The sequence below is a fragment of the Engraulis encrasicolus genome, chromosome 22, assembly GCF_034702125.1.
Source record: "Engraulis encrasicolus isolate BLACKSEA-1 chromosome 22, IST_EnEncr_1.0, whole genome shotgun sequence".
NCBI lineage: Eukaryota > Metazoa > Chordata > Actinopteri > Clupeiformes > Engraulidae > Engraulis > Engraulis encrasicolus.
The window spans coordinates 32,593,000-32,620,499 of record NC_085878.1 but is presented as its reverse complement, the minus strand read 5'-3'; the positions used below and the strand labels follow the sequence as shown (position 1 = coordinate 32,620,499).

The 27,500-nt window shown below is 49.6% G+C and overlaps 1 protein-coding gene across 8 annotated transcripts in view; it reads left to right on the top strand.

Annotated features, from left to right (window-relative positions):
• chd9 (chromodomain helicase DNA binding protein 9) overlaps nucleotides 1-27,500 on the top strand; it is a 147,844-nt gene that overhangs the window by 33,165 nt on the left and 87,179 nt on the right. For 7 of the 8 annotated variants that reach the window (XM_063188402.1, XM_063188405.1, XM_063188404.1 and 4 more), the window contains exon 3: nucleotides 24,008-24,507. In XM_063188402.1, the coding sequence (XP_063044472.1) occupies nucleotides 24,008-24,507 (500 nt within the window). Of the gene's footprint in view, nucleotides 1-19,205; nucleotides 20,974-24,007; nucleotides 24,508-27,500 lie in introns of those variants that run through there. The other variant, XM_063188406.1, reaches the window with a different exon arrangement.

The following is a 27,500-nucleotide window of genomic DNA, read 5'->3' as shown; positions in this document are numbered from 1 at the left end:
CTCCTCTCCTCTCCCCTCCCCTTCCTTTCCCCTTCCTCTCCCCTTCCTCCTCTCCTCTCCCCTTTCTCCTCCTCTCCTCTCCTCGCCATGCTGCCATCCGTTCCGCAGTGCCATCTGTAACCCTGGCACTGTGCCCCCAGACACCCCCTCACCCTCCCACATCACCCCCCCTCACCCACCCACCCCATCATCACCCCCTCCTCAGCCCAGCAGACTGCCTCATCGTCTCCAGTTCTCTCCTAGCCTGTACGTAAACACTAGAAACTTTCAAAGCTGCAGAGTAGCCAAGTTCGTTGGAAGAAGTTGGCTGTATTCGCTATATTTAGATTTTAGCCAATCACATAATGGCTCTCGCTTGTCGGCCTGCGACATGCAAAGGTATAAGCATTCCAATCGGTATTCACCGAACGAGACGCGTCCACAGCTCATTATTACCGTAATATTAGCTGACTTTTAATCGCTGAAATTCGCTCTGATCACCCAGGTCGCTTCGCTCCCAGCAAATATTAATATTAAATATTTTGGTCACTCATAGACCCTCCATAGAGAAATAATGGCTCCCGTCGCTCTGGTCGCATTGGTCACTTTTGGTGAGCATGGGCTAGGGCTGCTCGGCTTATGAGAAAAATCAATATCAAGATTATTTCAGTCTATATTGATATTACGTTTTTTTTTTTTAGACGATATTTTTTTAAAGAGAAATGGTTTTGCTAAACAATTCACAATCTTCCCCCCTTCAGCTGTGTGAGTGGTGGGTCATAGAGAAACACACAGTGGTGTTTTGCATGAGTGTTGGGTTGCAAGTCTGCTCTGTGCTCACAATGGCTCAAATGGAGGGGAATGTATTGCGCTTACCGTAACCAACCTTTTGGGACTATAGGCAAATTACATCAATAGTGCTGTCAAACAATATCAAATTTCATAATATCGAGTTCAAACAATATTTCTATCACAATATAAATTCGATGTATATATTGCTCAGCCCTACCATCCACAGTAAGCGTCATTTCCAATCTCAGACGCGTCCAGGCCCCTTGGTGTCACGCGGCAGGCTGCCTAACTAACCCTGTGTAGCCATGCCGTAACTTGCCTCTGATATACTCGCCCTGACCCTGACTTCACCCTGGCCCACCCGACACCCTCTGCCCAGACCCCCCCCCCGACTCTGACTCTTAACACACAGCCTACTCTCTCTCTACATCTGCCCCCAAGCCTTAGACTTCTTCCTCTGCCTACTACCATCCATCCATCCACCCAACCCAACCCACGCACACGCTTATGCAACGGCAGCTTACTAAACTTAGCTTAACTCAACTTGGCCCCAGCAGCCAAGCCAAGCCAGGGCTCTTTATCGCTTCCGCCTCTCTTCTTACTCTTCTATTTCTTTCAATCCCTCTCTCTGTCTCTCTACCAGTGTCACTGTCTCTCTATCAGTGTGTCTGTCTCTGTCTGTCTGTGTCTTGTTCGCTCCCTCTCTCCCTCTCTCCCTCTCTCCCTCTCTCCCTCCCCCCCATTGAGCTCAGGTGTGCGACCATAGTTGCAGTTGGTGGCTCATTGCCCATCATTCTTCTTCCCTCCATCTTTTCTCTTCTCATCTAGTACCCTTGCTCCTATTCCTTTTTGTAATATCTCTGCTCTTTTTCTCCTCCGTGCTCCTTCTCATGCTCCTCTTCTCAACAACTCTGCTTTCATCCTCCTCTTTGTTACTGCACCAAAGTTCTTCTTGTATAAGTTACGTCACTCAGCCGCCATCTTGTTGACGACTTCGGGGTGCTATTTCGCGATTAGTAGTCATTTTTCCCATTGACTCTCAGATCTGGTCTCACTGAGTACAGGACAGGAGGTTGAAACCGCCGTGAAAAGTTGAGCTATATCTAGACTGCTTGGTTGTATCATGCGAGTCAAAATAAAGCTTTTTAAGTCACTTTTCTCACGTTTTTTTTTACACTGCGCAGGCGCAGTAGTTCCATAACAGCATGAGAGTGACAGCTTTTCACAACTGAGCATGTGCAACAATTTGCGAGCGCCGATGCAGCTAGATGATTGGATGAATGGCAAAGCAGCTCAGCAGGCAGTTGGTTCTTGTTGCCAGAAAGGCGGGAGATGAGCGGGTAGACGCCATATTTGCGTTACGAATCTTCACCGTTAATTTCTATGGACACTTACGATTCTGACATATCTTCCCTTCCTAAAAAAAATCTCTGATTGCACTACTGCTCTGCTCTCTGCTCTGCTCTCCTCTTCCTCCTCCTCCTCTGCTTTCCTCTTCCTCCTCCTTCTGTCCTCTTCTCTGTTCTTCTTTGTGCTGTTCAGCTCTCCTCTCTGCGCTCCTCCTCCTCTTCTCCTCTCCTCTTTGTTGTTCAGCTCTCCTTTTCCTCCTCCTCTGCTCTCCCTTCTCTTCCTCTTCCTCCTCCTCTGCTCTCCTCCTCCTACTCCTCTTCCTCCCCTCCTGCCCTCCTCCTCCTCCTCTCCTCTCCTCTCCTCTCCTCCCTCCTCCTCCCCCTCCCCTCTCTTCTCTCCTCTCATCCTCCCCCTCCCCTCTCTTCTCTCCTCTCCTACTCCCTCCTCCTCCTCCTCTCCTCTCCTCTCCTCTCCTCTCCCTCCTCCTCCCCTTCCTCTCTCTCCTCTCCTACTCCCTCCTCTCTCCTCCTCTCTCTTCTCTCCTCTCCTACTCCCTCCTCCTCCCCCTCCCCTCTCTTCTCTCCTACTCCCTCCTTCTCTCCTCCTCTCCTCCTCTCTCTTCTCTCCTCTCCTACTCCCTCCTTCTCTCCTACTCCCTCCCTCCTCTCTCTTCTCTCCTCTCCTACTCCCCCTCCCCTCTCTCCTCTCCTCCTCTCTCCTCCTCTCTCTTCTCTCCTCTCCTACTCCCCCTGCCCTCTCTCCTCTCCTCCTCTCTCTTCTCTCCTCTCCTACTCCCTCCCTCCTGCCCGTGTTGCATCCTGAGGCCTGAGGGGAGCCAAGAGGCTCTTTGATCGCTGCGGGCTGACCTTCCCCTCCCCCCTTTAACTCTCCTCTCTCTTCTCCCTCTCTCTCTCGGTGGCTCTCTCACTCCTTCCTGCTGCCTCTGATCTCTCTCGCTCTCTTGCTCCCTCCCTCTCTCTCTCTCTCTCACTCCTCCCCTCTGCCACTTCTCTCTCTCACCCTCCCTCTGCCTCTGTATCTGCCTATCCCTGGCCCTGTCCCTGGCCCTGCCTTTCCCCCTCCCCCTACATAATAACCCCTTCCCTGCTTGTGTGTGTATGCATGCGTGTGTTTGTGGATGGTGGTGGTGGTGGTGGTGGTGTCAGTGGTGGCTGATGCCCAGGCTGGTGAGGGGGGTGGGGGGGGGGCAATGCCAGGCCAATTTGTCTGCTGGGTTCACCCACCTCTGCTGTGCACGCTCTACTCAGCCCACCAGCTCTCCTCTCCTCTCCTCTCCTCTCCTCTCCTCTCCTCTCCTCCCCTCTCCTCTCGTCTCCTCTGCCTCCCCCTCTTCCTCTCTCCTCTCCTCTCCTCTCCTCTCCTCTCCCTCTCCCTCTCCCTCTCTCCTCTCCTCTCCTCTCCTCTCCTCCAGACAGGGAGGAAGGAAGAGGGTGCGGCACGGTAGCTAGCCTAGCGCCAAGCTCTAATTAAATAAAGGCTGGCAATTAGCTGCTCACCCAGCACTTGGGAGCTAATACACTCCTCTTAGGGGGGAAAAAGTAGCTTATGTGGAAGACCTGCTCTTCCTTCTCCTCCTCCTACTCCTCCTACTCCTCCTACTCCTCCTCTCCCTTCTTTTTTTTTCCTCGATTCATCTACGCCTCTCTCTATCTGTCTCTGTGTGTCTCTAAACACTTGTACACATCTTGCAATGTTTGTGTTCGGGAAAGGTAGAGAACCCCCACTGGTGTGTGTGTCTCCGCACGTGTATGCGGGTGTGTAATATTTTCCCAGCCATAATCAAGCGGTTTCTTTAAGTGTGCAAATTCTTTGGTGTCTGTGTGCTCTCTCACACACACATAGAAACACACGCTCAGAAACACACTGTGGCCCTGCCTGGATGGAAATCTTTATAGCTAATGCCTATAAATATCCCCGGCTTGAGGCCAGCATATTACAGGCCCATTTTGGAAGTGTGCTAGGTCTCTTAAGTGAGAGAGGGAGTTATAGACAGAGAAAAGAGCCTCAGCTTGAGTGTGTGTAAGATTTCTATTAAGGTTTACATTAGGAGCTCTACCTGTAAGAAAGAGTGGTTTGACAAATGAATATATGGCCTGGTGTAATATTATTCATATGGGAAAATGTCTTGTATTTGCGACGGTAAAGCGTATTGTGATATTGAGTGTTGCATACTTGTTGACTGCATTAGACGGCTAATAGCCCTATAGTCTAACAGCAATACTGCCGCCTTTCTAAAGTAATATCAAGTGATTTTTTTTTTTTTGATTTTTTTTTTTTAATGTTCAGGATGCAGCTGTCTGTTTCTGGTCATGTGAACACCAGGGCTCTGGTTCACTGCTGAAGCAGCCTGGGATCTTTGGGAGCTCTCTCACTATCCATTCATGCTTCAGTCCTGAATCACAGACCTGCTACTGATATTCTAATATTATTTATGAGGAATGATTTGTAACGGTGTTCATTTTAGACTAAAACTTAACCTCCATGTATGGCTAGAAATACTTATGCGTTCCTCATCATATTAAAAGAGCGTTGCATCCTATTGTGCACGTTCATATTTTGATGTTTTCTATTAATTCTGGCTTCAGTTGTCGGATGGCAAAATCAGCCAAAAAACGCAATGTGACTGCTTTGCAGGCTGACTCTGCGTCTGAGTAAATATTTTTGAAGAAAGTGCATGATTTTACAAAACTTGTTTTAATTTAGCTGCCAACTGTTTTTTTTCTGAAGCCATAGCATCAGGCGGCAGACAGCTTGAAGTCTAAAAGAACATTATTATTTTGATGAGGCAGTAAGGCAGATAAGCACTGGCTTAATTACGGCTAAATGAAATTCCAATTTACAGGTGGGTGGAAAACTCATTTTCTGTTTTGAGCAGGTGCAGAGAAGTATGTGTGTCTCTCTCTTTCTTTCTTTTTCTCTTTCTTTCTTTTTCTCTTTCTTTCTTTTTCTCTCTCTCTCTCTCTCTCTCTCTCTCTCTCTCTCTCTCTCTCTCTCTCTCTCTCTCTCTCTCTCTCTCTCTCTCTGTGTTTTTCCTATCAGATCAAATGGGAGTGCATTGGTCATGCTGTCATGCAAAGCAGTAGCATTACTCTGAGATAGGCAAACACGCGACCATTAAAATCTCCACCATTTCTTCAATAGCATCATACCTGAAACACTAGTAGATTCATAACTACTTAATATGAAATATGACATTTTTATTACAGCCCAGAAGTCATGGCAGCAAAGCCATGGGTGTAACAAAAAAAAACTCAGTTATGAATTACCAGGCTACACAGTAGCTGAAGTGTGTGCGCGTGCGCCTGTGTGTGTTGGTGAGTGCTGTGGCAGTTTGCCCTAAGGCTAGAGATGTGCTGTGTTGACAACGTTCACAACGCTGTATGGCTCACAGCTTACAGTAGGACGGATGGACTCAGTCATGGCCGTTACATTAAGCCTGCATGGAAATGGTGCTCTGTTTGGGAAACTGTTTTAGTATTATTCAACTATGAAGTTGAATGCAAAAGTATAAACCCTGCTGATTTTCTAAATACAGTGTAGAAGTTACTGTGTAATGTTGGTAGAGTTTCAGGTCCTCGTGAAGTCTCTCTAACAACAGAAATGTTCTCCCCCGACTCTGTCTTTGCAGTGGCAGGTAAACCGTTTGAAAACGAAACCAACATAGCGTTTTTGTTTTGCATATCAACATCCCCTTTGCCAAGATGACTTGGCCAGACGCGGTCGTTGGGATCTGGATGAAATTATGGAGTGGATTGTGGCTGTGCTGCTGCGCGACAGGACATCTGCCCGTATCACGGCTGACTATGCCTGTAAAAATCTTTCTCAGTGTCTGGCTACTGGGGTGGACCTCTGGCCTCATGCAGCATTTGGGGCGGGGAGAGAGCAGCGCTGGATGAAATATCCCTGGGAACCGTCCCAACCGCACTGAAATCAAATCAACTCCCTTTTGGGTTTTTCATATTTAACTTCTTTGTTTGTTTGGAGTTTTTTTTCCCCAAGACTGAAATTGTCGCAAAATATACCTGGTCAGGAGGAGAGGACGATTTGAAGGATTGATTTGCCCCACGGGGGACGGCACTGTATCCAGTGTTGCAAGATTTCCCGGCGGTTTCCTGCCCAATTGGGCTGCTTAGGATGGACATCTGCGAATAAAAATGGCACTTGGGCGGGTTTCCTGCTGATTTTTGGCCATAGAAATCAATGGAATTGGACGGGATTTGGTGCTTCCAGGCATCAATCTCATCTGGCAACCCTGGCTGTATCTCGTATACTCTCTTTTTTTTTGGGACGGTGGCTGTGTCCTCCTGAATGCTGGCGTAAGTTAGCTGTTGTAAAGCTGGTGTCTGCATTCTGCGCAATGCAAATAACATTCACTTGAAGATCTTTCCTTGGAAAATGGTTGCTCATTCTTGAGAAGGGGACAACCATGGTGTTTTTTTGTGTAGTGTATTTGACAAATTGTGTAATTTGTTTTAGAGGGGTGTGCGTGCGTGCATGCGTACGTGTGTGTGTGTGTGTGTGTGTTCCTGAAGTGCACCTTGCAGTAGTTATAAGGATCATTACTGCCTGATGCTCTATTTAATGGGTTCAGGAAGTATTGCTGCGCATCATGTCCCCTTTCATTTATCAGAACCCCCCCACTCCCCACCCCTCCTCTCTGTATCTCGCTCTCTCACTCCCTCTCTCTCTTCTCTCTCTCTTGCTCTCTCTCTCTCTCTCTTTCTCTGTTGCGCCGCTTCAAATTGGTCTGGCGTCTCATCTCTAATTAGGGCCCTCCAATCCACCCCCCCTCCTTCTTCAATCCCACTCCTCCTTCCCACGTCCCTCTCTCTCCAAGCCCATTCCCATTCCCCTCCTCTCTCCTCTCCTTCTCTCCCCTCCTCCTCTCCATGCCCCCACTCTTGACAGCGTAATCTATATTCTATTAACCAGGACACAGCCCAGGTTTGGGGGCTGTGCCGTGCCTACGGTGGGCCAAGGTGAGCATTTGTGGCAGTAGGTGTGCGTGTGTGCGTGCGTGCGTGCGTACGCGCCCGACCCTATTATTAGCGTCGTGGAATGTGACACACTTTAGCTGGATAGGTGTGTTTCATTAAGACACACACACACACACACACACACACACACACACACACACACACACATGAACAAAGCCGTGTGTTTGTGTGTGCATGTGTATGCGTGCGTGCCACTTTAGCTGGGTAGGTGCGCTTCATTAGGAGGCTGGCCCAGCACGTCTGTTAATCAGAGCTGGATGTGGAGTGGAAGGCGAGGAGGAGGATGAGGAGGGGGCGCACTGAGAGACAGGCAAGGGGAGGTTTGGCGGGGCTTTCGGGGGGAAATTTAAGGGGGTGGCAAATGTGGTTTTCCCAAGGGGGTGATGATGATTTTGTGTGTGTGTTGCTTGTGCGTGTGGGTGGAGGGATTCCCTGGTTCAAGTCACAGGCTCCGGGGCATCTGATGCTGTGTGTGTGTATGAGGCACTGACTCAACTGGGGCAGCCCCTGAAGTATGGCATTGTGCTTTTGGCAGACCTGAATTGAGGATTTGTATCATCAAGCAAACACTAAAAAGACTACAAAGTCAATAGTCACTAAACTTAGAAAAAAAAAGAATCCTTTCCCCTCATTCTTCACTTTGATTTTGTAATCCTCAACAACTTTCTATTTCATAATAATGGCATCAAGTGATAATGTATCATTTGATTTGACTTATTGAAGTTTTGAGATTCATATCGGACCAGTTTCGTTTTGATGTCACCCTGATCTATGGTTAGCAAGTGACTCTGCCTGCTTAACGGTGACTGTTGTTGTGTGCTGCCACCTGTGGTGCGTGCGTGTGCGTGCGTGTGTTGCGCCTGGCCATGTATTGAGTGCTGGGAGCCAGTTTGGCCCCCTTCTCTTCCAGGTGGTGTCCGAGCAGCAGCAGCAGCAGCAGCCCCCAGAGCAAAGAGAATGGAGAGGAGCTAGACAAGAGCAAAGCCACGCGCCAGAACAAAAGACAGGGAGTGCCCTGTCAGTGTAATCCTACCAGGCTCGTAGCAGACATCAAACAAGTGTGTGTGCGTGTGTCTGTGTGCGTGTGTGTGTGTGCGCACATGCTGTGGTCTTTTGATTTAGCCTGAACGGCCTCCCACCCCCGTCTTCCCCCTGTCTTTTGTGTGTTTCCTGTGTTGAGGTACACGGTACAAAGTGTTCTCCAACACACACACACACACACGCATTCTCCAATACACACCCACTCTCCAACACGCATACACACCCCAACAGCAGCCACAGCAGCAGCAGCCGTGCTCCTCAATAATATGCTACAGTGGAGCAGCTGCAATATGAATCAGGATGCGGTGACGACGAGCTGACGGGTACGGATGACTTCTCCCGCTCCCTCCGCTCCGCAGGAGAATAGCTGCTCTCTCATTGGACGCTGGAGACACACAGCAACGCCGGGATTGGCTGTCGGTTTTAAGGAAGCGAGTGTTGATTGGTTATGGGGAGGTTCCAGGCAAGCTGTTGGCCCTGGTGGTGGTGGGCTTGGCGTGTGCGTGTCTGTGTGCATATCTGTGTGTGTGTGTGTGTGCGTGTGTGTGTCAGAGCTGTGAAGTGAGTTGGCTGTGAAGGTGCAGCAGGCCTTAAAGTGATACTGTCCCATTTTTGGAAATAAGCTTATTTTACACCTCCCCTTGAGTTAAATAATAGGCTTTTACCGTTCTCCTGTACTTCCAACCATTTTCTAGTTATGGCAGTGCACATTTTACCTCCAAGCTAACAGTTAGCATTGAGTCCTATGAGACCAGTTTGCCGCGAGCAGAGGCAGAGAATTGGTTGTCTCGCTACTTCCGTGTTCTCGTGGCAGCACAGTTCTCCTGTAGTTTACGAGAGCCAAACTCAATATTCTGTGAAATGCAAACGCTTCCTTTCTAGTGTGTGTAAAGAAATGAAGCTACAATGACTGAATTAGTAAGTAACAAACAATACATCAGTTTAGCACTCGCGGCACAATGCCTGTAGTCTGACTACTGTACTGTAGCCTTGTAGCTATGTAGCCATATGTGGCTAACAACATGAGACCTCGTGCGCAGATCTATAACATCAACAGTGGTTAGCGACCAGAACCAACGGGCGCTGTTGCTGAACTATAATCTGCCCTTTATCATCACTGGGTAGTGCGTGCGTGCGTGCGTGCGTGCTTGCGTGCGTTGACCGTCCATCCTCCATGGAAGATGTCTGAACACTTGCAGACAAATACTCAAACTAGTATTAGCCCACTCATTCAATAACTATGCCTCAGTGTGACAACATGTGTCTGTGAGTGCGTTTGTAGTGTAGAGTGCTTTTGTGTGTAAACAGGACAATCAGATTGTAATGGGATTATGCGTGTGGTTGTGTGTATGTGATTGTGAATGTCAGACCTGCCTTGCATAAATGGTGTGCGCGGTTGCTTCGAAAGACCAATGTGTCACTACATCGCATGTAGGATGTGGGTTGAATTTGTACAAGCTCTAGTTTCGGTGTGTGGTGAATGTAGCCTATATGTGTGTGTATGTGTGAGTGAACGTGTGTGTGTGTGTGTATGTGTGTGTGTATACTTCCCCCTCCCTCTGAGCTTTCTGTCCCTTCAGCCCACAGGTGTTCTTTCCTCTCATCCTTCTTAGAGTGCACACACACACACACACGCGCACTCACACACACACACACGCACTCACACACACATACATATATGCACACACGCCCACGCACACAGGCTGACGAGTGAGGTCCACCCCCTCCGAGAAGCCGCCTCATTGGTGAGGTAACAGCTGAGTGGTATGACTTCACCAACGCTAGCACCTTCCACTAACCTCCCCCTCCTCCACCTCTACTACCATCATCTCTCTCTCTCTCTCTCTCACCTCCCCCTCCTCTACCACTACTACCATCATCTCTCTCTCTCTCTCTCTCTCTCTCTCTCTCTCTCTCTCTCTCTCTCTCTCTCTCTCTCTCTCTCTCTCTCTGTCTCTCTCTCTCTCTGTCTCTCTCTCTCTCTGTCTCTCTCTCTCTCCCCTCCTCTACCACCACTACTACAATCATCTCACTATCTCTGTCTCTTCACATCCCTTCATACACTTTCTTTTTTCCCCCACCCCTATCTCTTCTTCTCTCATCTCTGTCTCAATCTGTGTATTTTTATTTTCAAGTATTTGTGGGTATTGCGTATTTTCACTTTGCTGTGCTGTTCCCACTTCAGCCTTTCATTTATTTCTCTCATTTTCTTTCTCGATCATCTCGCCCTCTCTCTGTCTCTGGTGCGCTCTGCCTCTCTCTCATTCGCTTGCTATCGCACGCTCACTCGCTCGCTACCTACCTCCCCCCCATCCTCCTGCCCCTCCTGCTCTCCCCTCTCTGTGTATTCCTCTCTCGCTCTCTCTCTCCCGTTCTCTCCACTCCACTCGAGTCTCCTCCCCTCAGCAGCGCTCTGCCTAGCCAGGCTTATTTGCATAATGTTAACCGTTGGGTTGCCGTGGAGCCAGGCTCTGCTCTGCTCAGCTCTCCTCTACTCTCTCTCTCTCTCTCTCTCTCTCTCTCTCTCTCTCTCTCTCTCTCTCTCTCTCTCTCTCTCTCGGCTCTCTCTCTCTCGGCTCTCTCTCTCTCGGCTCTCTCTCTCTCGGCTCTCTCTCTCTCTCGGCTCTCTCTCTCTCTCGGCTCTCTCTCTCTCGGCTCTCTCTCTCTCTCTCTCTCTCGGCTCTCTCTCTCTCTCTCGGCTCTCCTCTCCTCTAGTGTCTGCTCTCTGTGTGCGCCATGTGACCGCTCCTGCATGTGCCTGTTGGCTGCACATGCTTTCCCTCCCTCCCTCCTCCCCCTCTCCCTCTCTCTGTTCCTCCCTCCCTCTCTCCGTTCCTCCCTCCACCTCCTCTCCCCCTCTCCCTCCCACCACCTCCCCCCTGCCTGCCTGCACAAACAGCCAATAGACAGCCTCTCTCTTACACGCGCACAAACACACACACTGAGAGCCTCATATGTATAATACAGAGGCTCACACATGCATGTCAGAAAGGGATAGATAGCAATGTGGTGTGTTTGTACACACCAGAGGACACACGCACACACACACACACACACACACACACACACACACACACACACACACACACACACACACACACACACACACACACACACACACACACACACACACACACACACACACACACACACACACCTCTGCTCCTGTTGCTCCAGTGGGTAGAACCAGGCTGAGCAGGATCTGGTGTGTGAGGAGAGATAGCAGAGGTTGCCTGGCATTAAAACACACACACACACACACACACACACACACACACACACACACACACACACACACACACACACACTTGTGCACACGCGCACACGCACACGCACACACACACACACTTGTGCACACACACACACACACACACACACACACACACACACACACACACTTGTGCACACACACACACTTGTGCACACACACACACACACTTGTGCACACACACACACACTTGTGCACACACACACACACACACACACACACACACACACACACACACACACACACACACACACACACACACACACACACACACACACACACACTTGTGTCTCACACACACACACACACACACACACTTGTGTCTCACACACACACACACACACACTTGTGTCTCACACACACACACACACACACACACACACACTTGTGTCTCATAAAAACACACACTTGTGTCTCACACACACACACACACACACACACACACACACACACACACACACACTTGTGCGCTCACACAAACACACACACACACACACACACACACTTGTGCGCTCACAAAAACACACACACACACACTTGTGCACAAACACACACACACACACACACACACACACACTTGTGCGCTCACACAAACACACACACACACACACACACACACACATTGTGCACACACACACACACTTGTGCGCTCACACAAACACACACACACACACACACACACTTGTGCACACACACAAACACACACACACACACACACACACACTTGTGCGCTCACACAAACACACTTGTGGTCTGTGGCCACACACACTCTTCACCTGCGTCAGATCTGCTCTCTCTGTACTGGCCAGATTACAAGACCAGCTATTTCAGGCACAGAGCCGTGCGTGCGTGCATGCGTGCGTGCGTGTGTGTGTGTGTGCGTGCGTGCGTAGGGTTTATGTCAATGGCCTGATGACTTCTACCACCCCCACTTCTTTCCTCCTCTGTTCATCTCTCCTCCCCAAACCTCTTCCCTCCCTCCATTCTCTACAATCTACAATGTGAAAAGCCCCCGTCTCTCCAGCGCATGATAATAGGAGCGTGCCTATTCTCTCTCTCTCTCTCTCTCTCTCTCTCTCTCTCTCTCTCTCTCTCTCTCTCTCTCTCTCTCTCTCTCTCTCCTCTCTCTCTCTCTCTCTCTCTCTCTCTCTCTCTCTCTCTCTCTCTCTCTCTCTCTCTCTCTCTCTCTCTCTCAAAGAAAGAGAATAAAAAAAAAAAACAGATGGGCCAACAAATGGTGGCTGATGGCTGCTCTACTCTCCTCCACTCCACTCTCCTCCACTCTCCACACCCACAGCAGCCCCTGTCCTATTCATTTGCAACGCTCCTCCCGCTTAACCCTTTGTGTTCATGCTGACGACCCAGCTATTAGCTATCAACTCACCACAAGGCTTTGGGCTAACTGCTGTGGTGCTAATAAGGGCAGATAATGGAGGATTGGGAGGGGGAGGTGCTTGTAATGGCATTTGAGGGGGGGGGGGTGGGGGGTGTTAGTTGTCTGATGGCAAGTGTTGATGTTGGTGACCAGGAGGGGGGTGTTTTTGTAGTGCTGGGGGGTGTTGAAGTTGTTGGTGTGGAGTGTGTGTTGGGATTGGAATGGATGGTGCTGTTGTTGTTGGTGCACCACTGGGGGTGTTGATGTTGGCATATCGATGTGTGTGATGGGGCTCCACTGGCGTGTGTGTGTGTGAGACGGGGTGGGGGAGTTGACTCTGTGTGCTCCCTCAGGGGGACACAGCTGGGGGTGCAGTAGTGCCTCTCCTGCTAACACCGCTGGCTGGCTGGCTGACTGACTGACTGGCTGATAGTGGGTCTGAATAGAGTCTCTACAGGGGGGATAGCACAGCCATCAAGGCCCCCAACACAGCCACTTTGTAGGCCCTGGGCAGCACACACACACACACACACACACACACACACACACACACACACACACACACACACACACACACACACACACACACACACACACACACACACACACACACACACACGCTCGTTCACTCTCTCTCGCACACACACAGATTCTCTCACTCAACCACACACACACACACACACACAGTCTCTCTCTCTCTCTCCCCATCACTCACTCACACACTCACTCACTCACTCACTCTCTCACTCTCTCACTCACTCACTCACTCACTCACTCACTCACTCACTCACTCACTCACTCACTCACTCACTCACTCACTCACTCACTCACTCACTCACTCACTCACTCACTCACTCACTCACTCACTCACTCACACACACACACACACACACACTCACTCACTCACTCACTCACTCACACACACACACACACACCACGTTTGCCCACATGCACCTACACGGATATGTAGCACAGACACAGTCCAAACTCCAAGGCCTGTTGTCGCACGGCAAGTATTCACTGCACTTCGCAGCAACTTCAACAAACACAAATCATGACCCCCCCGTACACACACACACACACACACACACACACACACACACACACACACACACACACACACACACACACACACACACACACACACACACACACACACACACACACACACACACACACACAATGTCATCATGGCATAGTGTGGCAAAATTCTGGCATGACAAATTCTTGCTCAGTTGCTTGTTCCAGGACACACACACACACACACACACACACACACACACAGACACACACACAGACACACAGACACACAGACACACACACACAGACACACACACACAGACACACACACACAGACACACACACACACACACACACACACACACACACACACACACACACACACACACACACACACACACACACACACAACCGAAGGCCAGGCCGGATCCTTTACTCTTTTCTTGTGTGTTTTGGCTGATCCTTGTGTGTTCCTGCTCGTGTGTGGGTTGATGAAGGTGTGTGTGTGTGTGTGTTTGTTTGGTTAAATGCATGTGTGTTCCTGTGTACTTGGTGTGTGTGGGCGAGTCAGTGTTTGTGTGTGTGTGTATGTGTTCGTGGGTGTGTGTGTGTGTGTGTGTCATTGGGGCAGGGAGAGCTCTTCGGCTGCGTGTGTGTTTTGGCTGATAATCTGGAATCTGGCCCGTGCTGTGCTGTGCTGCCCTGTGGTCCCACTGCCTGGGCTCATGGCCATGTGTGCAGAGACTGGGGTGGGGTGGAGGAGGTGAAGAGAAGAGAAGAGGAGGAGGAGGAGGAGGTGAACAGAAGAGGTGGAGGAGGAGGAGGAGGAGGTGGTGAACAGAAGAGGAGGAGGAGGTGAACAGAAGAGGAGGAGGAGGAGGAGGAGGCCATGGGGTGGGGGAGGTGAAGAGAAGAGGAGGAGGAGGAGGTGATGGGGTGGGGGAGGTGAAGAGAAGAGGAGGAGGCATGGCGGGACATGGACTTGAGAAGAGGAGGAGTGTTGTAGGGGTGGGTTGGGGTGTGTATGGGGTGTTAGAACATACGAGCAGGGAAGAGATGGAGTGATGAATAGGGTGGGGGTGATGGAGAGGGAGAGAGGAGATTTGGAGAGGGTGGGGCGGGAGGAGGAGGAAGGGCTAGGATGAAGGAGGACAGAAGAGGAGATGGGGGGGGGGTTTACAGTTAGGGGTGAGAGTTAGGGGTTAATCTTAGGTGATTGATTGGGAGATATGAGGAAGGGGAGGGGAGGGCAGTCACGTGGAGGGGAAGAGATGGGATGGATGGGTGAGTTGTGAAGGAGGAGAGGAGGTGGGAGGACAAGGGAGGAGGAGGAGGGAGGACTGAGGAGGTGGGGGGCGCCCTTTATCACTCGCACCCACACGTACAGGAACACACACACACACATACACACACAACACACACATGCATGCATCCCTGTCATCACTGGTACAGTAGGATATTGCTCATGATCTAACAACAACCAAAAAAAGCTACTTGTGGGATTGTTAATATTGCGTCATATCTGAGATTTTTTGTAAGTATACCTCACATTCCAGTGTTTCCCCCAGAAAATTGGTTAGTCAAGGTGGTGAGGCTTCGAGTCTGTCCCTGGGGGGCGGCGTGGCGGGGGGGGGGGGGTGACACTCGCGATGTCACGCGGGGGGAGGTGTTGGCGGGGTTTGATGTCACGCACGGCACGAATACTGTTTCGGGGGTTTGGGGGGGGTTTGAATAATAACAATTTATTGACCTGCCATATCAAAACTATTTACAGAAGCTGAAAAGAAAAATGTAACAAAAAGTGCAGTGCCGGTTGTTTACATTAACGAAAAAGAGAAACCAAATGGAGTGCAAAATTGACTGGCTACCTATGGCACATTTTGCAAGTCTTGTCCTTGCAGGCCATCCTTCTCGGTTTTTCAAAAAAGAGTTCCAGTGCCCTGTTGTAATTAAACTGCCCTACTGGTGGCCCATTTATGCTAATTCTTGGGTTGCTGCTGACGTCATAGTGCTGCCCCCTGGTGCTAGGTCTCTACACTACATCATGTCAAAAGTGGAAAGATTTGCCGACACTCAAGGCTGTGGATATAATGAACTGGTTCTGTGAATGTTCTCAGAATGTTTTGCTTTGACAAATTGCTGATATTATAGCATTACATCCAAATCCTGGTGTTTCTTTGTTTATGCTTGGGCCCTGAGACAGATCGATTCTAATATCTATTACCAGAGAGAGTTTATTTCTGCTATTACTTAGGCCCTACTTGCTAGCTAACTAGCGAACTAGCTAACAAATCCCAGACGGGCGTACTGTTAACACATTTTACTCCCATGTTACATAAAAACGCATTTTGAAACTCGCACAGATTGTCCATTAGAATGTCAAGATTAGAAATTCATCCATAATAATGCAAACCCGAGTCAAATAGCGTATGCGTAACACATAAACCGCGTCCGTTTCCAAGGAAACAAAACGCTATCTTTAGAAAAGTAATTCTGCACTTAAAGTAGGCTACCTTCGGATTGGTAGATGCTAGGAAAATACCGTTTTCAGGTATGGAAAGCTGAGGTTCTCAGCTTTTAAACAAGACCCATGGTGTGTCTTAAGGTCTAATTAAAAATATTCTGTCGAACATCGAACAAATGTACTTTTGAATGGGTTTCAATGGCTCCAAGCCAGGGTTGTCCACCATTTCAAATTCGCGCGCTCCAGTGAAGGGGCATTCTGACGTAACTGCAACCCAAGAATTGAAAATTAAAATTGTTTCAAAATATGGCCTCGAGGATGGACACACATGGCGTAGTAATAAATCCGACCACTAGGTGTCACAATTTAGTCCAACCGATGTTGTCCTAGTGCCTGCGCTTGAACATGCATTACAAGTTGTTTTTTTTTACAAGTTGTTTTTTTTTTTTTGCCCTCGGACGCATTTTTTTTTTTTTTTTAGGGAACGTAGCCAAGGCGGGGGTGGGGTTTAGTCAAGGCGGCCGCCTTGATAAGAAAGCGCTGGGGGAAAGCCTGCATTCTTTTAATGATTTGAATCATGATTCATGAAATGTGTCTAAAAAATTCTGTTGAAATTCATTCTGTTCTTGCGGAGGGAAAGTTGTTAGATGCAAACCACAGATTCTTGTGCATTCGTGTGTGTGTTTGTGTGTGTGTGTGTGTGTGTCTGTGTCTGTGTCTGTGTCTGTGTCTGTGTCTGTGTCTGTGTCTGTGTGTGTGTGTGTGTAATCGTTCACACAGTGGTGCGGAAAGCTTCTTGTGGTGGTGAGTCTTACCTGGCAGTGTGGTCATGTGACAAGCCAGTGGGGCCTGAAAGGAAATGACGACGGTGAATTGTGTGCAGCTCTCTGGCGTAGTTTCAGTGGAAAGACCAGAGCTGTGTGTGTGTATTGTGTGTGTGTGTGTGTGTGTGTGTATTGTGTGTGTGTGTGTATTGTGTGCGTGTATGTGTTTGGATTGCCGTTTTCTATTTCTGTGTGTGTGTGTGCGTGTGGGTGCTTGGTGTACCCCTTGAAGCATGTGCCAGTGGGTGCACATGTCCCTTGTGTGACATTCCAGCTGAACGGGAGGGCCCCTTTCAAACGCACTTACACACACACACACACACACACACACACACACACACACACACACACACACACGTACACACACTGTACACACACTGTACACGCGCACACATTTACACAGACACACACACACCCCAGCCGTGTCACCTCTCCTTATGTGTTCCCTCTTGGCGTGTGCTGCTTCCTGGAAACACACTCTGGCAACTTTCACGCTCCCATCTAGTGTCAAAAAGGCAAGGGGGGTCTGTCTGCAGACACTGTTCCTCTCCTCTTCTTCTCTATCCTCTTCTATCCTCCTCTATCCTCTTCTCTTCTCTTCTCTTCTCTTCTCTTCTCTTCTCTTCTCTTCTCTTCTCTTCTCTTCTCTTCTCTTCTCTTCTCTTCTCTTCTCTTCTCTTCTCTTCTCTTCTCTTCTCTTCTCTTCTCTTCTCTTCCCCTCTCCTCCTTCCTCTTCTCTCTTTCGCTCTCTGCCTCTCACTCGCAATTGTCCCTGTTTATGTCTCACACTTTCTCTCTCCCTTCCTCTCTCTTCCTGTCTTTTTGCTCTTCTCTTCCCTTCCCCTCGTCTCATCTCATTTCTCTCCATCTCTATTTCCTCTCTGTGTCTCCCTCACCCTCTCTCTCTTTACTGCTCCTTCACCCTGTTCCCTCCTGTCACCCCTTCTCTTCTCTTCTCTTCTCTTCTCTTCTCTTCTCTTCTCTTCTCTTCTCTTCTCTTCTCTTCTCTTCTCTTCTCTTCTCTTCTCTTCTCTTCTCTTCTCTTCTCTTCCACCCTTCACCCTTTTTTTCCCTAGTTCTTTTTTCCCCCCGCCTCCTTCCTCCTCTTCCGTCTTTGAGTGGAGTGAGCGAGCAAGCGAGTGAGAGAGAAAGCCACTCATCCTCCTCCTCCAGCCTCCCCCTCCCCCTCCTCCCTCCGTGTCCTGTCCCTTAGCCTACCAACCCCCCATGGCCCCCACCCCCGCTCCCTTCTCTGCTCTGCTCTTCTCAGCTCTGCTCTGCTCTCCTGTCTCCTGTCTCAGCTTGTTGTCTCCCCCTATGGGCCACTCCTGTCCTCGCAGCACATGGGTGCCAGGGGGAGGGAGTGCTGCCACTGGTGTTCAGTTTTGATCCGTTTTTTTTTTTAAACGAACAAATGCCCCCTTGACCTCGCCATAAGACTGACAACTGGCCCACCGTTACCTCATCATAAGCCTGCTAGCATTAAAAAATAGCTTTACAATGTAGTATGACTATTGGCCCTCACTCTCAGCTGTCTCCTTCTTGATGTCCCCCAAGAGCTCCCGAACACCTCCTGGAGGTTTGTTGACACCCCGTTGAAAGGCACTAGTTTAGATGGTGCTGCCTCTGCCTATGTTTGTCTCTGTGGTGGTTGGGGAAGGTTGTGCCCAGGGCTCTAAATTAACATTAGCTAACCGGCAAATGATGGTGAAATGTCAGTTTGACTGGTAGAAAAGACAGACTTACTAGCCACTTTGACCCCTTAGTGAGGGTGTGTTTGGAAAGTAAGATTACCTTCTACTAGCCATTTTGGCTAGTGATGAAAAAAATCTAGAGCCCTGGTTGTGCCTGTAGATGCGGTTGGAAGGGAGATGGCAGGAGGAGGGGTAAGGCGTGAGGACATGACCATGTCATGGCAATCAGTCTGTCCCTGCTTATTAATTTAATAACCTCTTTTTGGCTACGGCTATTGAAACATGGCTTACACACCCATACACAAGCACAAATACACGCTTGCCCTTTCTGCGTCTCCTTATTGGCCATCTGTTTATTTGCCCCCCACCCCACACCCCGATACAGCCTGGCTCCCCTTTTTGTTACATATTATATTATTATCAAAGACAGTGGAAGGCACATGAGAGGGTTTTGTTTTGGGAAATGGAACAGAAAGTCAGAAAATGATTTCATTGCATCTTTATTTTGTATTTCTGTGAAGAAAAAAAAAATCCATTGCAGGAGAAAAAAAGGCAAGGCTCCACCGTGCAGCATTTGGAAATTTAAAAAAAAAAGAAAAAAACTGCACATGCTCAAAGAAATCCAGAACATGTGGGGTTAAGTTGTGAAAGTTAATGTAATAACTGCTAGCACCATCTGCTGGCCTAGTTCCTCACAAAGAGAGGGAGAGCGAGTATGGGCGAGTGAGCAAGGGCGAGAACAGAGAGAGAGAGCGGCGTGCGGGTGAGTGAGTGAGTGAGCGAGTAAGAGAGAGAGAGAGAGAAAAAAAACGAGTCCGGATTTTAACGACATCTCTAATATTCATGCTGATGCATTTTGCTGCTTTGTGCTTTCATTTTCCACCACCACTACGACTGAGCCCCAGCTCCTCAAGCCCAGCGCCGCACCGCACGCGCCCCAACCAGGCACGCGGGAGGGGAAGGAGGGAGAAGGCGGAAGAGAAAAACAAGTGGAAAAGAAGGGAAAAGACAGGCAAAAAGAACAGAGGAGCGGAAAAAAGCAACAACGTCGACTACAACATAAGCTATTTTCTAGAGATTTTTTTTTGTCTTTCCTTTTCGTCTTGGCTACATCGAAGAGGAGTAGAGTAGCCCTTACCTTTTTCAATCCGGGGATGTGAGAAAGTGGACGAAGTGGGGGCGAAGAAGGAGAGAAGAAGAGAAGAAGAGAGAGAGATACATGCGTATGCCCAAACGAGTGGAAAAAGAGAGAACACGCAGACGACGGAGGAATAGAAGCTCAAAGACACGAGAGGCGGAAGGGAGCGATTGCTGTAGCGGACAAACGGCAAAAAGAGAGAGGGGGAGAGAGTGGGACGGAGGGATAGAGGGATTGAGCGAAGGAGAATCAATGAGGAGAGGAGGAGAGCGGTGGCGGAGCGAGCCTGTGCCTGTTTTGCCCCGTGAGAGAGAGCGCAGAGAGACCAGAGTGAGCGCACGTGAGTGAGCAAGCAAGCAAGCAAGCGAGGGAGGGAGGAAGAGAGGAGAGAGAGTGATAGAGAGAGAGAGGAGGCAGCATGTGTCGAGCTTCCTGGACGGGCCGTGCCACGCACCTCGGATCTCCAGCCTCCCTGTGAAGCCAGCGAGCGACTGAGAGAGAGAGAGGGAGAGAGAGCGAAAGAGAGGAAGGCGCCGTAGCTCCTGCCCCCCCCCCCCCCCCCCACCCCCCTCTCCCAATGCTGCCGCTCGAGGGGAGGAGGTGAAGACGACCGTGGGCCACCACCACCGCCGCCGCTGCCGTCACCAGCCGCTAACCACCGCGATCTGAAGAGAGGGAGAGGGAGAGGGAGAGAGAGTGAGGGGACAGGAGAGAGAGAGAGAGCAAGGGGAGGGAGGGAGGGACGGACTGGCTGGGTGCTCGCGGAAGGAGAGAAAGAGAGAGGGAGAGGGAGGGAGGGAGGGAGGGAGAGAGACTTGCACACACGCAACGAGTGAGCGAGTGAGCAGGGGGAGAGAGAGAGATAGAAAAAGGGCAAGGCTTTTGTTTGGCGACTGGCTGGAGGGAGTGAGAGAGGAAGAGTGAGAGAGTGGGGTAAGAAAAAAGTGGTGCGAGAGGACAGGAAAGGAGAAAAAAAAAACATGTCTACGGTGAAGAGGCCAAGAGGAAGGGTAAGTGTGCCGCGGCGAACGGAGAGAAGCCGGGAGAGGGAGGGAGGAGGGGCCGAAATGGCAGGAACTGAGCAGCCCTCCTCCTTCCCTCTCCCCTCCCCTCCCCTCCCCTCCCTCCCTCATCCCTCCCTCCCCTCCTCACCCCTCCTCCTTCCCCAACACACACTCTACAGACTCATGCTGCAGCCACTACTGCCGCCATCTTGAGCTTGCTCTCTCCGCTCGCGTTTCTCCTCTCCCCAGCTCGCTCCCCAGTGTTTTTCTGCTCTCATCCTCTTGCCTTTCATTTGCCGAGGCTTAAGGGGTGGCATGTGGAGCTGTATTCTGTACTTTTCGTTTTCTCCTCTCCTCCTCCCCCCTCCTCTCTTCTCTTCTCTTCTCTTCTCTTCTACTCTCCTCTGCTCTCATTCCTGACGTGTTTCCCCAGCTTTCCCATCCCCCTCCCTCACCTTCCACTAGCCTGATTCTCTCTCTCTCTCTCTCTCTCTCTCTCTCTCTCTCTCTCTCTCTCTCTCTCTCTCTCTCTCTCTCTCTCTCTCTCTCTCTCTCTCTCTCTCTCTCCGCCCTCCCCCTCAACTGGTGACTGTGTTGATATGTTGTGTGTATGGTTTTGTTGTCAGTATCTCTCCATTTGTGTGCGTGTGTGTTTCTTGTTGAGTGACTGATGGACTCCATGTCCCGTGACATACAGTACTGAACGTGTGTTTGTGTGCGTGTGTGTGTGTGTGCGCGTGGCCGGTGGAGCGCATGGAGCTGGCTCTCCCGTGGCTTCCTGGTTGGTGCTGTTGGTAGTTGTCGAGTGATTTCCGTGGGAGCGGGAGTGTGAGTACGAGAGAGCGGGGCTGGCTAGCTAGCAGAGAGAGAGAGAGAGAGATTGAAATCACTGCAGTACTGGCAGCCTGTAATTTTAGTTATTTATAGGTGTATTACACAGCTGCAGTGCACTCGCTTTGCTGCATTTTTCCTTCAACTCGTTTTCTCTCTCTCTCTCTCTCTCTCTCTCTCTCTCTCTCTCTCTCTCTCTCTCTCTCTCTCTCTCTCTCTCTCTCTCTCTCTCTCTCTCTCTCTCTCTCTCTCTCTCTCGTTTACAAACACTCTTCTCCCCACTGTCCTGTACCCCCGCTCCCCAGTTTCTATCCTCTCTGCTGCTCCATGCCTGTATCATTTCCCCTTTACTCCATTTCGTTCTGTCCATTTTTATTTTCTTCCTTTTATGTATGTTCTTCCCTGTCGTTTTTAAGAGGAGGCAGAAAATGGATTAAAAACTGGACATTCCAGTCCGGGCCAATAATTTACTGTAATAGGCTAGGACAGAGTGGTCTGAACACACACACACACACACACACACACACACACACACACACACACACACACACACACACACACACACCACACATGCGCACACTGTTCTATACTCACGTGAAACAGCCTGCCGTTGTTTATCTTCAAAATGAATTGCTATTTATTCCCCTCGCCCTCCCTCTCTGCTCTCTGCATACCCATCCCCCTCTTTTTGTTTCTGGTTCGAGATAATTCCCTTTTTTATTTCTCACACAGGAAGGTTGCTAGGCCTGAGCACATGTACACATTCACATAGGCACACCTGCTTGTGCACCCTCAACACGTTTTCTCTCCCGCTGGTGTGTTTATGACTGACGTGTGAGCTATAAGCTTAAGGTCTATTTCAAAGTGTGTGCGCGCACTGGCGTGTGTGTCGCGTGTCATATGTGCGAGAGACTGTGTGTATGTTGTGTGTGTGTGTGTGTGTGTGTGAGAGCCTTTGTGTATGTCATTTGTGTAAAACCCAGTGCGTGTTCATGTATAATTCACATATTATCACGTAGCAAGGGCTGTGTGTATAATTCATGCATTTGGCCACCGGCTTCCCTTCCTCCCCATCTCTCCCCATCTCTCCCCATCTCTCCCCATCTCTCCCCATCTCTCCCCATCTCTCCCTCCCTCTCTCTCCCTCTCTCTCTCTCTCTCTCTCTCTCTCTCTCTGGTTCTGTGTATCTCTTTCGATGCCTCCCGATCTTTGTTGCTGACGCAGATGCAGTCAAAATAGTGTGGGGACTCGGGAGCCACAAGACGTAGGCCAAGGGTTTCTCCTGTCATCCTCTCCAGGAGACGGAAAGAAAAAAAAAATAGAGATGGTGTCTGTTCACACAGCTTGTGGTATCTTGGTAGCTGGTGTATGAACTGTATGCGTGCGTGTGTACCGTACGTGTTATAAAAAGACGAGGGCGCAGTGTTAAATGAGGCACCTCGGGCGCGTCACATCTCATCCCACATTTTATTTTTATATCCGGCTAAGTTTACTTCCTGCAAACTCGGATGGGCACCCGCATGGCCAGCGGCCTTGACTAAAAGAAGAAGAAGAAAAGGACAAAAAGAGAGGGGAAGATGAGAGAGATGATGAATACGGTAGGGAACAAGAGAGAGAGAGAGAAACAGTGGTGATGAAAGAGGGAGCGAGAGGGAAAGAAAAGGGGGCTAGCGTCGAGATGGTAATTGTCCCATTTCATCATCTGCTGGCCTGGTATCCTCTTGCAGCTCCATAGCACACTAGGCTCCATGGCCTCTCAGGCACACTGTTGCATGTGATAGCAGGCAGGCAAGACAAGTCGCACGCACGGCATGCTGGGAAACGTGGCATGCCAGGGAAGGGGGAACAGTGTTCTCTGAGGGATTTCAGCCCCATGCTATATTCCAACAAGTCTATATCCCATTGTGTCACTGTGACTTGGCTATTGTGGTGCTGTGGGGTTTTGTGTGGTAGTCTGAGGTATTGTTCCCAGGCTAAAGTGTGTGTGCGTGCGTGCGTGCGTGCGTGCTAAAGTGTGTGAGAGAGAAAAAAGCTGTTTCTCCCACCCCCAAAAGGCTTTCTGGATTTCATTGTTTTAAATGTGCAAACATTTCCCATGCCATGCTGGATGTGAAACCTGTAACGGCAACAGCCCAGACACCAGTTATAACATCCCTTCTCTTCTCTTCTTTTTCTCTTCTCTTCTCTGCTTGTTCCTTCCCTGTGCAGCCTCCCAAGAACACTAATGGTCCCAGCTGTCAGGTGCGGGTCCTCAGCCCCCAGCAGGTGAAGAGCGGCTCATCCTCCTCCTCATCCTCCTCTTCGTCGTCCTCCTACTCCTCGGCCTCGGAGCGCCGTGGCCCTAAACGGCAGAAGCAGAAGCAGCAGGAGCCGACTTCCCCAAGTCTTCAGCAGATGGAGGACGACAAGCAGGAGAAGGCCAACCGCATCATCTCTGAGGCCATCGCCAAGGCCCGCGAGCGCGGAGAGAAGAATATCCCGCGCGTTATGAGCCCCGATAGCTTCGACGCCGGCTCCTCGGAACACAAGGAGCACAAGGAGCACAAGGCCCACCGCGGCGGGGCCTCGTCCGCGTCCGCCGCCTCCGCTTCCTCCGCCAAGGGCCGCGCCAAGGATAAGGCTAAGGAGAAGGGCACCAAGGAGAAGGCGGCAAAGAAGGCCCGCATCGTCTCCTCCGGCAAGCCCAACAAGCAGAAGGCCAAGATCGGGTAAGTGCTGTTGCACTGGTTGCTACCTCTGCCAAGGAGGTTATGTTTTCGGTAGCGTTGGCTTGTTTGTTTGTTTGTTTATCTGTCTGTTTGTTTGTCTTTGAAAAAAAATAGCATATGCATTTTTGGCGACTCATTTACAATACAAAAGCTTAATCTGTTCTAGGGATTTATTCAAGGGGGTAGATGGTTGTTGTCAAGGTGGAAGCCTGATGCCCCGTGTACATCGAAGGCGAACTAAGCGACCTGCGCGGCGGAAGTCATTGTTTCTCTATGGAGGGAAGGCGAATAAAGCTACCAGAGCGAATTCACCAGGAGCGAAGCTTCTTGAGCGACCAGGGCGAATTTTGACGATTAAACTCAAGCTAATCTTAAGCGAATTCGCTATGACTCGGTTCGGTGAAAGCCAATTGGAACGTTCATATCGAGGAATGTCCCAGGCTGTCAAGACAGAGCTGTTATGTGATTAGCTGAATCAAACATGTCAGTGCAGCGTCCACAGCGAATAAAACAAATTCATGGCGAAGCTTCTTCAACCACCCCAGCTACCTGGGTCGCCTTTGGTAGCGCTTGATGTACACGGGGCATTAGCTGTAAAAAGCAGAGGGAGACCCAGCGTAGGTCACTCTGCATATGACCTCTGATAAGGTTGGAGCAGGTAGAGGTTTGGGCTCTGCTGGTGTGCTGAGATGATCTTGTAGTACTGTGGCTGAGTTTATTATAAGTAGTTGTCCTGGTATGCAGATTCGGGACAATCTGCAGAAATGCGGATAATTTTTAAATGTTTAATTTAACAACTCATCTCATGGATAATGGACTAAGATCCGCATGGTGTAGTGTTCTTGCAGTCTTCCTGTTTTATGTACATTTTTTGTAGTATAATTTTTGCATATTCGTTCTTTGTTTTTATCAGCATTTCTCTGAGATATGTAGAGGTCTGTATGAGTGCATAAGGAGAAGTTTCACATCTAGTGTCTGGGGTGGAAGTTAGAACTCTTAAAGCAGCACACGTAACTTTGGTGACTGTAATGGAAATTTCTGAAGAGTAAATTTTGCTTAGGGGGTGGGAAAAACAGGCCAACTTCATATGCGGAGTATTCTTCTTCTCTGTGTTCCTCTTCTTTGCGTAATGGCATTCTTGAGTGTTTGGTTTTTTTTGTTTCCACACTGGGGATTTCGTATTTGAGAGATAAGGCCTCTGCCACTTCCCCCTCAAGTCTCTCAGGTCAGGGCTTCAACTCCGCCGTGTACCACAGCGGTTCCCAAACTGGGGGACGGGACCCCTGGGAGGGGGTGTTGCAGAGGTAATGCAGGGGGATTGTGGTGGACAGGGCTATAAATCAACGTTTTCATCAATAGCCAATTTGGCTAGTAGATGCTACATCTTACCAGCCACACATGCACTCACTATCAGTCAAAGTGGCTAGTTTTTGCTTTTTTGTTAACCAGCCAAACTGAATTTTCACCAGCATTTGGCTGGTTGGCCAGTGCTCATTTAGAGCCCTGGTTGTGGACAGAAGGGTTGGTAAACATAAAACTGAATACATTATGCTTTTTTATAACCTTTCCATACATTTTTGTTTATTACAATATTCCCTTCAATGGGTACTAAATGCATTTAACTTTCCTGTGATTTACATTAAAGATGAACAAAGTTTTGTTTTTGCATTGGAAAATGGGCAGGTAGAGGGGTTGAGAAAATATTCTTAGGTTGAGAAGAGAGTCCCAGCAGAATAAGTCTGGGGACCACACTTTGTTGTAGCCCACCTACGTTCTTTAACAGTTCTCTTCAACCCAGCCACTGTCTTTTAGCAACTTTGGCCTCTGCACACAACAGTAACTTTCCACTCTATAATAAGTTGGTGTAATTGCTAACTTGACTGTATGAAAGGTTGTACATGGTGGTGGTGTGTGTGTTCCACTCTGCTTGAGGGCAAGGTCCCTTTTTCTTGCGAGTAATAAATTACACAAACGCATGCATGCAACTGTTCCAAGTTTTAACCTTTTTATCTTAGCAGTTACATCTGTGTATTCAGCAGTTTTTCTTTTTCTTTTTTTTAACCTATGAACATACATCACCACGTAGCTTTTGATATGAGATGATGCACACACAGCCCTCTAGCCGGGGATGCTGAGGCTCGGATATATTCACCTGCTGTTCTCACAGCTTGACTCAACTTGGCTTCCCTTCCCTCGGCCATGTCGATGTTTAAGCCAGGAGACGAGACGAGACGGGCATAACGAGTGTAGAATATATCCAGGCTCCCTCGCTCACACTCTGTCTCTCTCCCTTCTCCTCAGAGTGTATAGTCAGAGGATGAAGACAGGCTGCTTTGCACTGCGTGTTATTATAAGCGCATTACCTGTGCATCTGTGCAGATCTAGCGCTATTAGGCATCCCCCGAGGGCCCCGGGAACGAGGCGGACGCAACCCAGCCAGATCTCTGATTGGGCCCTGAGGCAGGTGGAGTAAGGAGGATGCCTGGATGGGTTGGCTGGGCTGACTGGGTTTGCTGGGCCAGCTTGGCTGGCAGTCCGGCTGAGCTGGGCTGGGAAACGACATAGCGGTGGGGTTCTGTTTGGAGTATCAGCCTGCTGCCCAGACAAAGGAGCGCTGCTCCCTGTTTGGTATGCAGCAGCTGAGGCCGAGGATGAGCAACGCTGGTGGTGGTGGTAGCGGTAGTGGTGATGGCGGAGGGGGCTCCTGCGCTCGCCGCTCACCATCATGATGAATGATTTTTATAAGATCTATGCTGCTGCTGTGCACAAATGGCTGGAACACATCAGGGTGTAGCCCATGTGTACACTATACACATAAACTACACCCATATACACACATACACACCACTGCCTACCCACCTTTTTTCCTCGTGCGTGCGTGCGTGCGTGCGTGCGTGCGTGCGTGCGTGCGTGCGTGTGTGTGTGTGTGTACAAATGCTGTGTGCTGTGCAAGACAGACTTTGGTGTTTGAAGATGCGTAGAATAGTGTAGGG